Here is a 13,850-nt window from a genome sequence, read left to right as displayed (position 1 = left end):
TGGCGTGATGTTTTACGGCCACAGGTGGATGAACAGGTCAACAAAGGATGTGATTTTAACACCAGAGACCTTTATATATATCATGTTTTCAACAGTCAGTGTTGGTTTATTTTGACCATGGCTGCTATAATTCCCTAACCTTAACCAAACCACAACCATTCCTCAACTCTGAGCAAATGTTTTTGTGACTCAACTGAACCAGTCCTTAACCATCAGAACCATCAGAACCATTAGAACCATATGGCAGATCAGAAAACAGTCCTACAAGCTCTGGTTTTTGGATCTGGTCAGTTTATGGTTGTGTTTAACGAACCTGTTTGACTTTTTGACCAAAAGTTTTTTTGTTTTCACCAAACGTCATTTAGTCTTTAGACCTCTGCAACTGCCCCTTGTCTCGTCTCAGAGAACAGATTCACTTCAGTCCACACTAATTTAGTGAGATGTGTATCAAAAAGCTTCAGTGCTCTGAGTCAACTTTTTTTCTGTGCCTAGTGAAGTGTAATTTTCACTGGCTGGTGTTCAGAGTATACAGATGTGCTGATCTGTGCTGTTACATCATGTATCTAACAAGATCCACTAACCAGCTCTTTGTGGAGCTTTCAGCTACATCCTGCAGTCTTCCTCAGAGCATGAGTTTTCTCAGTTGCCATGTAGACACCTCACCTGTGAGTATGGGACTGGTGTTATAGTTATTGAATGTATAGTTATAGTATAGTATAGTATAGTTATTGAATGGTCATACATAGAGAGGAGATTATAACCCCTTTACTCAAAGATGAGGACCTGTTGTGAAGGTCATATTTGATCTTTCTCTGACTCCTGGTCCAAGACTGACCTGATTTTTGTCAGGTCTTCATAGACCTTTCCAGTCTTCATTCAGTCTCTGACCTCGGGTCCTTGCTGTTTCACCAGCTGTCCTTCTTACAGGTTGTTGAATGTTTTCACTCCCATGGGAAACTGACTGTATCTGAGCTGTCTGTGGACATATAGGGCTGTGCTGGCTGTGGGAAACAGAGTAAATGAATCAACCAAGAAAAGCAATGATATCTCCATCTGGTATAGTTCTGGTGGAGCTCACTGGAAATCTGTTTTTGTTTCTTGAAAGTTTGATATTTCGCAGTCTGTTGAAGACCTCTGTTCTCAGTTCTGACGACAGTGACAGCTCTAACTGAGTTTAGATGGCAGTGCAGCTGCTGCAGTGTCAGGCCTAGACAGACCATACAGTACAGTACTGCATCTCAAGACCACCACCAGACAGAATTTGAGGAAACAGATACTGGATATTATTATTATTACAGTCTCCTTTAAAAGAAGTGTAGAATAGTTTGGTGATTATGACATTTCAGTATGTAAAGTAGCTGAATTAAACATCAGGCTTTAATGGCACTTAACCCCTTGATGCCTGAATGTATTTACAATTGTATAATAAAATTAATTAGTTTTTGCTTTCAAGCTGACACTATCTCGGCTGCAGTCTGAATGCAAACGGTATGATGCGAATTCGCAACAATTGGCGTTAAGGGGTTAAAGTCCATCAGTCCAACAGTCCACTTCAGGACTACTGCAGTCCTCCTCCACCCTTCTGGGCCCTGTGTGACATTTAGAATAAAGACGATACCTAAATGAATGATGACCTATAGAACTGGATTATGGTGTAACATGTAAAAATGTACTCTGGGGAATTGTAAGCATTGAGTAAATCATTATATGCTCCACTTTGTCTTGAAACAATGTGGACTAGGAGGCTCCTTGCGTATTCTGCGCCGTCCCACTGATGATTGATTACAATAGTTGGAGGCTGACCAGCTTATTAATCGATTCAGCAGAACCTGTGGGTCCCCTGAGGATCATTTATAGCTAAAGGCTTTTTACTATCCCTGGGATGGCTGAAATAGAGGTGCAGTGGAACTGATGGTAAATCATGTCCAAAGTGTCCCAGTATTAAGCCCCTAATTTAAGCCCCTAATGTATTAACTATAGGAAATTGTCGGCTGTGGATATAAGCAAACCCACTGCAGTAGTTTCACAGCTTTGTGGTTATTGTGACTTACTGATTTAGTTTAGTATAATATTTGATCATTGGAGTTTGCACACAGGTAATTTATCATTTCTTTGCACTTTAACCTGAACTGTACAGTGCAGTGAGTCTTAATCTACTGTCTAATGGCAGTTTATCATCAGGCTGCAAACTAAGCAGCTGTCATCAGACTCCCTGGTGCTCCATATGAAGGCGAGGAAACAGAAAAAAATAATTGACTGAAGGAAAACTGTATTTAATAGATCTACTGTATCTACTGAATATAGAATCCTCTCTGTAGGTTTGAGCTGGGAGAAGTTTGTAATTTGATGTTTAGTTGATGTTCACGGCAGTGACGCTGAAGACCTAACCTGTCAATCATCCAGAGAAACTTCTCCAACCCACCTTGAAACATGACCCACTGTTTCATCATGTTCCAGAAACATTCACAAATGAACATTTAATGGTGTCTGGTCTGACTCCTGGACTGTGACTTCATACAGAGAGTCAGAGCTCCTGCTGCTGTTCTGTCAGTAAGACACAATAAAACCAAAGACACCATCAAAACTAATACAGTGTGTTTATCAGTGTGTCATACAGTGCTGCATAATCCAATGAAATCCAAAGTTTGAGAAGAAGAAAGGGTAAAATCTGAATTTCTGATAAGACATAGAATCATCATCTGTTTGTTTCTATTGTTGTTGTTACAGTCACTTTATTTGCAGATGCTAATAGTAGCAGTGTGTTTGTCTTATTATCTTGTCTTATTATTGGATGTAAGTTTGTTTTTGGTAAAAATGTTCTTCCAGATATACTTTGTTTGCTCATGCAAACTAATGAAAAATGGATTGTTTTGTCAGAGTGATAAAATTAGGGAAGCTATTGGTAAATATTTGAGCATCATCGTGGTGATATTAGAACAGAACTGCAGGTTTGGGCCTGAGAGCAGAAAACAAGATGTTTTATGTTTCTTGGTAATAAAATGGTTAACCAATGTTGTTTCCATGACTAAAAACAGTTGTGTCCGAATCTGAACGTCCTCGGTTCCTGTGTCTTTTTCCATCACACAGCTGTCTACCACCTCCTCATCCCGAGCGGCCTTCCTGCAGTGCCTTCGGTGGGGGATCTGGTGCCCCTTCCAGGAGCCGGCTGACTGGAAGGGGGAAGAGATACAGCTTGTTCTGCAAGGAGGTGCGAAGCCAAACCCTCACGGAGTCATGGTCTACAGCACAGAGATGTCTGCCAAGACTCCGAGCTCTGCGCCACTCTCAGCTCCAGGCACAGCTCAGGTAACACAACAGCACAGAGGAGAGAAATGTAAAGAGTACGCTGAGAGGTGTTATGACATGGTGCTTTTTTCAGCATCTTTTAGCAGTTACACAGATGTTTCCCTCAGGTCAGAAAACTTTCACATTATCTAAGTTGTTTCTTGGCATTATGTGGTGCTGTAAGATATTTGATCAGTTGTTTTTAATAAACCCATTCAAGGACACTTTACATTATCCTTCAAAGCTCTGCTCTGCAGTTTGCATGTAGACAAATAACTGTCTGCGAGTCACATCTTTTTAGTGACAGGATCAAAAATCTTAAAGGGTGTAAAAGTCATCATCTTGTGATGACTTAACTTTTCACACCCTAGCTGTGAATTTTCACACCGCTCAGATAGAAAATAACTTCACGTCACTGCCACGTCTCCTTCTTGTGTCTCCTATCTCATCCCCTCTGATTGTGTCCTTTTGTTGTGTTTCTGAAACGTTTGAAACCTTGGAGGTGAGAGATACAATGAGTTTTCGGCTGTCGTCCAGTCTGGAGAGGAAGGCGTCCAGCCCAAAGGCGTCTCTGAGGTCAAAGCAGGAAGATGTGTCACGTCTGAGGAGTTCACCTTCATCACCTTCACCCGGTAAATATCAATCCTAATGTGGAGAGTTTCCCTCCTAGAAAGAGGTGAGAGACTCTTTACTACTCACAGCTTTAAAAGGACCCAGAGGTTAGTTTACTGAAGCACAGAGTGTGTGGTCTGGTTCAGGTACTGTACTGTACCTTAGGTGTGTGGTAACACTTGGGTGTAATCAGCCAAAGTTCTAAGCAACAAGCATCAAACTGGTCTGTCCTCTGTATATAATACAGCCCCCACCTCTGCAGTGTTATCTCAGTGGCAGCACCTGCTCTCTGCATGATTAACACACTTCTTGACAGGGGCCTGAGGGGGATGGTGGGATAAACTCAAAGTGCTGGGAGAAGACTTTGGTTGTCCATTAGGACCTCTTGATCTTCAACAGACCATTTCACCTTCACACTAACGTCTGCTTTAAGAGAGAAACTGAAAACACCTCACATCCAATGTTTACATCCTGACTGTGCTTTTTACTGATGTACTGAGATTCTAGTATCTTTGTTTTCAGTCAGTGGTAGCTGGTATTCGTCTCAGGTATTATTCACTATCATTATCACAGTGAATTCAACTTTGATGGATTTTAGATCATAATCCTCCTGTTTGCCTTAAATTTTCTTCCAAAAAAGTTTGGTTAACCTTAGGATTTGTTAACAGTCTGTCTGTCCGTCTGATTGCTCCTCAATGATGTATGTGCCACTTTTTTTTTCTTTCTTTCTTTTTTTTTTAGCAGAATCACAGTGTTTCTAGATCTCAGTAATACATTTGCTGAATAAAGTGTTATTATATCTGTGTAAATTCAATTCAGTTCAGTTTCATTTATATAATCCATCCATCCATTATCTGTACCTCTTATCCGTTAAGGGTCGGGGGCTGGAGTCTATCCCAGTTGTCATTGGGCGAGAAGCAGGGTACACCCTGTACAAATCACCAGTCCATTGCAGGGCTAACATATAAACAACCAATCACACTCACATTCACACCTACGGGCAATTTAGAGTCACCTATTAACCTAAGATGTATGTCTCTGGACTGTGGGAGCAAGCCGGAATACCCAGAGAGAACCCATGCAGGCACAGGGAGAACATGCAAACTCCACACAGAAAAGCCCTGGGCGAATCAGGTGATCAAATACATCATCATCATTCCTTATTATCATTAAGTATTTAATAATAATAATAATGAGTGTTGAGTGTTAACTAGTGGTGGCAGATCTGGAGTCAGTTGCCTGCAGAATGAGGACAGACAGGAAAAGCACAAACTAAGGGAGAGAAAAGACAAAGTCCTGCAGTATGTGATATAAATGCAGAGAGAGAGAGAAGTATTCTGCATTATGGGAGTTTCCCCAGCAGTCTAGACCCACAACAGCATAACCGAGGGATGGTTCAGGACTCACCTGATCCAGCTGTATAAGATTTATTGAAGAGGAAAGTTTTCAGCCTGATCTTAAAGACACAGAGGCTGTTTTGACCTCCTGGACCCAAACTGGAAGAAGGTTCCACATTAGAGGAGTCTGACAGCTGAAGGCTCTGCCTCCCATTTTACTGCTGGAAACTCTAGGAAGCAGCAGTAAACCAGCATCTTAGTGAACTATGAGGTCTTTATGATACAATGGTCAGGAAGGACTTTGTACGTAAGGAGGAATATTTACAATTCTATTGTGGATTTAACAGGGAGCCAGTGTAGAGAAGCAAACACAGGAGAAATATGATCTCTTTCTCAAGGTCATGTCAGTACTCACACAGTTATAGGGATATCCTGATAATAAGGAATTACAGAGGTAATAGATGAACGGACTAGTTTTCATCATCTGTTTGAAACAGGATATTTCTGCATCTTGGGTGAGAGGCAGGGTTCAGCTGGACAGATCACCAGTTTAGCACAGGACTGACATATAGAGACAAACAATTACTCACATTCACACCTAAGGGTAATTTAGAGTCGCCAATTAACCTGCATGTCTTTGGACTGTGGGAGGAAGCTGGAGAACTGGGAGAGGACCCACACAGGAACAGGGAGAACATACAAAGTCCACACAGAAAAACCCTAGGATGATTGGGATTTGGACCCAAAACCTTCTTGCTGTAAGGGGACAGTGCTAACCACTGTCACCACCTGATACAATGAGTTAGATTTTAATCCATTGCTCATGTCTTTTTTATTTTATATTAAAATGGGTTCTGATGTATTAAATGTAGTGGAATCAAACATTTTTTACAGTTTAAACACAGAGATCGATTCCTGACCAGGAACTCACACATTATCTATACAATCCAGTCACCTGACCTGAGGACAGAATAGATCATTTGATACAAGGATTACCCTTACACACAACGTCCTGTTAGGTCTGTATATGGTTCTGTGTTTAGGCTGTAATTACATTTGAGAAAGCTCTATTTGAAAAAGCTACTAAAGGAACCATGAGTTTAATAGATTTTATAGATTTCCACAGTTATTCACCAAACTGTAGAGCTATAGGAGAAACTTTCTCACAGGCCTTCACTGTTGCTCTTCAGTCAGTCATCATGCAGTGAGTCTTTGTTAATCAATAGTGAACTGAAGTGAATTTTGGACTCTTCCTAAATCTATGGTCATGTAACATTTGGTGTTTGTATGTTTTATTTATCAATCTTCTATTGTTGTGATCTCACATAGACAGGCTACCATCTTCTCAGACTTTGCAGAGATGTGGATAAAATTACAGAGTAAAATTATCCTGCTTACTTCAGAGTCCTCCGTCATGAGACTGACCCCAGTTCTCCCAGGTGTAAATACAGTATATGTGATTATATTGGTCTAAAGCAGAAACTGTCAAAACAGAAACTGGCCCACAGTGTCTCTGCCTGTTTTAATCAACTTTTCTGTTCAGATTTCAGCAGAGCTCCACAGAGCTGATGTGACAGTGATCAGATTAGTGTTGTCCTGAAAAATAAGCAGATTTCTTCTTATTGTAGCCGAACAGCTTCTGTGTGCTGTTGAAAAACACAAGACACTTGTGTCACCTGGTATATTGGCTGTTCCCTGCTTTCTATAAGAGCAGTGATTAAGAATGTGAAAATAAACCTGAACCCAGTTCCTCTCTTTTTTAAGGGGTTATCAGTGTGTGCTGCTGAATAGCTTTAGCAGAAGCTGTTTTATTCCGTCGTTCCCAATTAAGCATGACCGCTCCACGATATCTTACCAAAAATAACTCCTGAACCCCAAGCTTTAAAGAGGCCTCCCTCTGAAACACAGCTCTGATTAAATATTCCACATCCTGCACACAGCCAAAGATAAATGATGTGCCACTGTCTGCATCTCTTATTGAAAGCCACACCGCTGATTTGCTCTGTGTCTTTCAGGGAATTGATTAAAAGTGTAGTAAACACTACACACACCACTCAATCCCAGTGACAGCACAGAGAGCTGGAGTGGACCCTGGTCGTATACTCGATGATTTCCCTCCTAATGATCCTGTTAACTTATCTTGGGAGAGAAGAATAGTGTTGATCAGGACCTACTTCACGGGTGTGTGGAGAAGCTTTTGGCAAAGTCTATTAATGACATTTTAATCAGAGCTCAAGTGTCCTCAGAGGATCTCCCAGGAAGCCTGGGTGATTTGGTCCAGTGTTCAGAGCAGGACGATACCATGAATCTCTGTCATTCTTTGATTTCAGCTGATAATCATCCTTGACTTTGCCTTTTTTTCCAAGACTGTGTGTGTGCCTCTGTGTGTGAGTGTTGCCTGTAAACATGCTTTTTTCCATTGCAGATTGCTTCTTTAGACAAACCAGAGATTCATATGTAATTCATGATTTTGATGCATGCATATTTATTAACGTGGAAAGAGCTTGATGTGTCTCGCAACCTTTGGATCAGTCATTAGTTAGAGAGAAGCTTTTCCATTCTCAGAATGAAAGTTATGGATATGGACATGACTTCCAGTTAAATGGGAGGAAATCCTCATCAGCTTCATGTATTTTCATCTATCTATAATTTATTGTCAGTGTCCTGTGTTGTTGATGTGACCATCGCACATCGCCCGGTTTCTGATGAGAAGCGGAGAGGCGATCCTGCTGTTTTGACACCGAAGCTCGTTAATGAATTTTAATGATGCATCATCTTTACATATTTGAATGTATTTTTCCTTGATCCCCGGGTTCTGGCACTCATATGCTTGTATCCACCTCTCGTATGTCTGCTCGTCCGCTCAGCTGCCAACAAAGCCTCTCCTTGATCATCAGTAAGTGGCCAGTTTCACATCGAGGCCAGCTAATGAGGTGAAACCCATTTTCTATCAGCCCAAGACATAAAACAGCGAGAGAACGGAAAGCCCTAAAAAACAAAATGGCTGCCAGGGGGGTGGGGGTTGGGGTGGGATACCAGAGCACATTTGTGACACAGAGCCAGCCTGTCCGGCACTGTGTCCACTCTATGTGCATGTAGTGTGAACAGATGGGAACTACAGTAAGACACCCCAGGCATCTGAAGCAATTTCCAAAAGGCCAGTGAAGCCCAGCACAGAGAGCGGGAGAGTGAGTGGGAGAGGAGGACAAAGAGATACTGGAAAGCCTTTCATTTCAGCATTACCATGGCGACCAACCAAAAACTCAGGAAGCATTGGTTAGACTTAAAACTCAGTGTGACATCTAAATCTAACGCTGCCTCCTGATCTCTGTGAAATTGGAGAGATTTGTGACTGATTGTAAATAGTTTTGGTCTCTCAGAGTTCAGTGGAGTTATTTGCTTTGCTGAAGTTATTTAGAGCAGAGTTACAGTGTGTTCTTTATTCCTCAGGATGCCACCTGACTGCTAATCCAATCAACTGGGAAGCAATAAGAAAAGATGACATTTTACTATCAACTTCCATTCATCCTCACAAACTAATATTGCCTCTTATGTCTCACCACTCAGTAAAATGATCAGAGCTACAGGTATGCAGAGCAGGGAGGATGTAATACTGTTAATTTAGCTTGTTAAACACAAAGTTGGACTTGTTTGTACACAGCCAAGAGACATGCAGATGAAGAAAATACATAAAGACAACAAGACTTTACAAGTTTATTCTTAATAAGCTGATACACCGTCAGTGTCTTTATCTTTGTCTGGTTTGTGTTTTTCAGGTCAGAGACACACTGCACCAGCTTCTCCTCCAGAATCTCCTCAAGGCCCTGGGGTAAGACTCCCTCACCTACTCTACTACATAGGTAACTAATCAGGCAGCTAAACAGGTAACTGAACAGGCAGCTCAACAGAGAACTAAACAGGCAGTTAAACAGGGAACTAAACCTTAAGTCCAGAGACAGTTAGTGCTCTGTAACGAAAGCACTCCTTCAGATGCCTTTTGTACAGGTTCAGCTCCTGGCTCAACTCCATCTCACCTTTCGAGGTGAAACGATTCAGTGAAGGATTTAATGCTGTTTTAATGGATTTATTTTCCCCTGACCACCTGTGAGCAGCAGAACAAACAGAAAACAGAACATCTGACATATTATCTCTTATAATGTCCTTATGGTTGACAAACAGTTTTCTGTTTACACATCATGTGTTTCTGTGTACTTAATAAATCCAGTATTCACTCTGATTTACTCTGTCTCCACTGTGACCTGAGAAAGATCATCTACATTCAGATTATTTCCATACAGAAATTCAGAGTAGTTTCAGAGGGACCTCAAGCTTTGTATATGCGATAAGATAAAGCTTCAAATGTCTCACCTCTTGTTTAGATGTAAATTAAAAATGCAAATAGTGTAAAGTAGGTTTCAGAAAAGAAAGTTTTAGTGTAAGTCTCATATTAGTGATTGTGTGTTATTGAATGATCAGAAATGTCATGGTAAACAAACAAATGTTTATGTGGTTCTTATACATGTATATGTAATGAGAGCATAGATTCTAGCTGGCCTAGACTGATTCCTGACTGGATGACAGGATCTGTAACATGGATCCAGATCACCTCTCTTGCTCTTTAGACAGAAATCAGAGCTCTTGACTAATCCACAGTCACAGTGACTGTAACTGTAAAATCCATGATCTGTCCCAGATCTCTGAGCAACAGTGTGATCAGGAGACATCATTTTATGCTTTATTTTCTTCTTTCTTTGAAACTGGATCAGACTGAGTCCATGGAAATATTCTGCAGCTACAGTTTGACTGAATATGTTCGCAGCTGGTTTGGCAAAGAGAGAATGGAGTGTGTGTGTGTGTGTGTGTGTGTGTGTGTGTGTCAGTCATGGAAGATGTAAATCAACACAGAAACCTGAGAAAGGAATTAATGCTGATGATGATAATGGTTCCTACATCAGATCAGATTAAATGTCACATTAGCATAAGTGTGTGTTGGAGGTTTCCCACATGCAGCTGATACAGAACTGATCAATTGTATCTGATCTAACTGATTAATTCTATAACTTTGTCATCAGTTGAACCATAATCATCCATCCATCTCACCTGAGCTGGGCAGGGAACTAGCTCCTGTCCTGTTCTTAGTCATACCAAGTGTGTGTGTGTGTGTGTGTGTGTGTGTTGATCCTGGCTAAGCTAAACTATGGGGCGTTACCATCATCCCTCAGCCTGAGTGGAAGTGCCAGTGGAGACTGGGAGTTGTGATGGATGCTACTCTCACTCAGGATGAGGCCAGGGATGGACACACACACACACACACACACACAGAGTAACACAGAGAGTGTCACAGAGCGGAGGAGGAGACAGATCAGCTCTGTTTCAGTGTGAGCTCTCTGGGCCAGAATGAGCCACAGTCTGTATTGTCGACTCATTTTAAATTGAACCAGCAGGGTCTGGGAGCTGTGGGAGAACTGCTCCCATGAACTCTGGAAATCGACCCGCATTCTGATTAAGCATCGAGGGCGGAGGAAGTGTGGAGCGGACAGCTCCCAGTGGCTAACAGGAGCCCACTGTGGTCGTACTGGGCAGCTCCTAGGGGATAACATTAGAAGACGGTGGTGCTTAACCGGATATACCACTCTGTATGTACAGAGGCTTTTATCAAACACTGCTCCACCAAAACAGGCTCAGTTTATAGGAAAATATAAAATTCAGTTTGAATCTCCATCAACAAGCATTTCCTCTGCACATCAGTAGATGTTTATATCACATTTCCATGGTTCAGGAGTTAATGTTAATCAGCATTTCCCCAAAAGGAGTAATTAACTTTACACACAATATAAAACACTGTCAGGTCAATAAACTCTTGTTTAAAGCCAGAGTACTGTATATACATGTGACCACTGAGGCAAGTTAATTTACAGTGTAACACATTTTGAATTCATGTCATCATTAGGAGATGTGGCTTGGAGCAAGTGGGATAGAAATAATATTTGGAAACTGACTCAAGTTATTATTTTCACTGTAGTTTCTATTTAAAGTTTTCAGAGACTGATATTGGTGTCTGTGAACTATAGGTCATACCAGACTGATGAAGACTGCAGGTATAAAACTGGACAAAAGTGCGTTTTATACAGTTCTCTCACTTACTTCTTTTCTTTAAAACTGCTCTAATTCATGTTTTTTATACAAATATCCTTTAATGCTTTAAATAACTGTGTAATTTGAAATGGGTTTTTTAGCCTCTGTTAGCTCCGAGGTTTGTTTTCCAGCCTGTAAACACCACAGTCATCCATCTTGTGCCCACAGTAGGAACCTGTTTGTAACACTGACTCAGGAGGTGTTGGAGAATATCTGACTTATATTCGTTAGGAATCCAGACACTAGACTCTGTGTGAATGCTAAGGTTGCTTTGTATCTGCTGAATGTGGAAATGAACAACGATTTGCTGATATGTTCACTGTTACAACTGAATAATGTGTGAGTATGTCAGTTGTTCTGTTTCCAGCTTTAGGTTTTGCAGTAAATGTCCCGTACACTCCCTGTAAATAAGCAGCAATTGTTAGCACCTTGGCTGCTCAGTATGCACACCATAGATATCTATGTGATGACTGTCCAGGACTGTGCATAAAGAAATGAAAGAGAAAAGAGTGTGTGAAGCCATGCCATGCTGTTGGCAGTCACCGTACGATTCATCACGACTCCAGTGTTGCTGCAAAATTCACAAATACAGTCTGTGTGTCTCTGCCTGTCTCTCTGTCTGCTACACTTTCAAAGATATTGTTATAAAAATACACTCGTTTCAGTCCTAAAATGATTTTCCCTGTTCAACAAATTTTTTCTCTCCTCTTCAACATGGCTGTCAAGTGCTGATTAATCAATGGCATCCTTCTCTGTAAACAAGCCGTACGCTACGGCTCTGTCTGCAGGCATTGTTGGATCTGACAACTTTCTCTTGCTCGCATAAATTATTGATCCTTGACACTGTTGGTTTGCCACCGTGCAGAATGCTAAGGATCCTGTGGTATTTATAGCCAACATTTGGGAGAGCAGCTGAGTTTGTTTGCCCCCGTTGATGATGATTTCTCGCTCTGAGCCGCGGTCCTGTTTCAGGGTCGTGCTCATGGTCTGTTGACCCAGGTGGTCTTGTAGTCCGCGGGCCGAAGGTGAGGCCATGTTTCATTTAGTTGCTGGCAGAGGTCTGTTTGGCAGCTGGTCTTGGCTCAGTCAGACCTCATTTCTACAGCCTTCTTTCACACACAGAAGTTAGTTCCCTGTATCATATGTCTTTTCAAATGAACATGATCCAGGTCTTTCTGAGCTGACTGTATTTAACACTCCAGCCTTTATCACTGTGTGTGAATCCTTCTGTCTTTACACTAAAAAGAGATAAATATAATTATCACCCTGTAGCTGAAACTCGTCTTCATACTTTAATGTATGATGCTAAACACACAGTTTTGTCAATGTGGGGGCTTTGTGGTCTGGTTTTGTGAAACCTGAATGAAAACTATAGTATTACATCTGAAGGCTGCCAGATCATTTGGAGCAGTGAGATAGAGAACAGCTTCACAGGATGTAGAAGTGTAATTACACCTCGATTTGTGTGATACCAAAGAGCAAAATATCCAATTCATTATGAGAAGCAGTCGATCCAGTCCAGAGTAAATATATGAGGTGGGGGTCACATTAGTACTTGTCCTAAGTGCTGGACTTCTTTTAGGTTTCTTGAAGAAGTTAAATTTCCTGGGTAAGGATTTCAATATGGATAGATGGACTCCTTCACTCCTCTCTCAAATCATCTGTCACATTAGTGTATGTTAACAATTATCCTACCTTAGTGAAGTTTGTAATGTTCAGCTTTTAATACTAATATTACAGCCGATCTGTGTAGGACATTAAGTGGTAGTTTCAAAGCAATATAAACTACATACAGTGTCTACACATAGTGTCTTTTTTAGAAAAGTGATTCTGAAAAATGTAATTAAAATACACCTATTTCTCTCCAAAATATTTTAAAACATTTCTGTATCAAGCTGTCATTTGCATCATAACTTACATGTTTTAACAAGCTGATTTGACTGGATGTAGTGACAACTTTTTTACATAGCTGTATTTAAATGACATTGAGTTGTATTGTAGCACATTTTTTGGACTAAAACCTGCAGATATCCTGTAAACATTGAAATAATTGGATGTCATGTTTATGTTTTGTGTTCTCTCTGTTTGCTCCGTTTGTATTTTCAGTGGCAAATTTACTCTGCTGTGATTAAATGGGGTTAAAATTTGTGAGCTGGTGAGACCTAAAAACACTGGCTTCATCTGCATGTCAGGGTCTGAACTGTTCAGACCCGGTCAAAGTAGATTTTAAATACAGAGCAGGCTGTGTCTGACCAACAAACTGTGATGATGTTCACTACAAAACATGTCTTGTTCTACAGACCTACAGCTGAATTTACAGAGGGTCGTCACTCAACACTTTGTTTTAAAATTATTTTCAGTTTTTCTTTGTTAACCTCACAGTTAATTTCTTTCTTGTAGTGTTTCAGTCTGTCCCGCATGTACTTTATTTATTTTCTTTCATCACACAATGATCACTCGTACACTTTGACTCTGTACCCT

At 40.9% G+C, this 13,850-nt stretch overlaps 1 protein-coding gene across 2 annotated transcripts in view; it reads left to right on the top strand.

Moving 5' to 3' along the window:
* The window catches only part of nphp4 (nephronophthisis 4), a 143,581-nt gene that overhangs the window by 71,958 nt on the left and 57,773 nt on the right, over positions 1-13,850 (top strand). For both annotated transcript variants that reach the window (XM_018675135.2, XM_051071077.1), the window contains exons 10-12: positions 3,088-3,306; positions 3,788-3,917; positions 9,011-9,063. In XM_018675135.2, coding sequence (XP_018530651.1) covers positions 3,088-3,306; positions 3,788-3,917; positions 9,011-9,063 — 402 coding nt within the window. The remainder of the gene's footprint in view (positions 1-3,087; positions 3,307-3,787; positions 3,918-9,010; positions 9,064-13,850) is intronic.

The sequence above is a fragment of the Lates calcarifer genome, linkage group LG6, assembly GCF_001640805.2.
Source record: "Lates calcarifer isolate ASB-BC8 linkage group LG6, TLL_Latcal_v3, whole genome shotgun sequence".
In the NCBI taxonomy this organism is placed as follows: Eukaryota; Metazoa; Chordata; class Actinopteri; family Centropomidae; genus Lates; species Lates calcarifer.
Note: the sequence above shows the minus strand (reverse complement) of the source record. Positions and strands in the feature narration are given on the sequence as shown.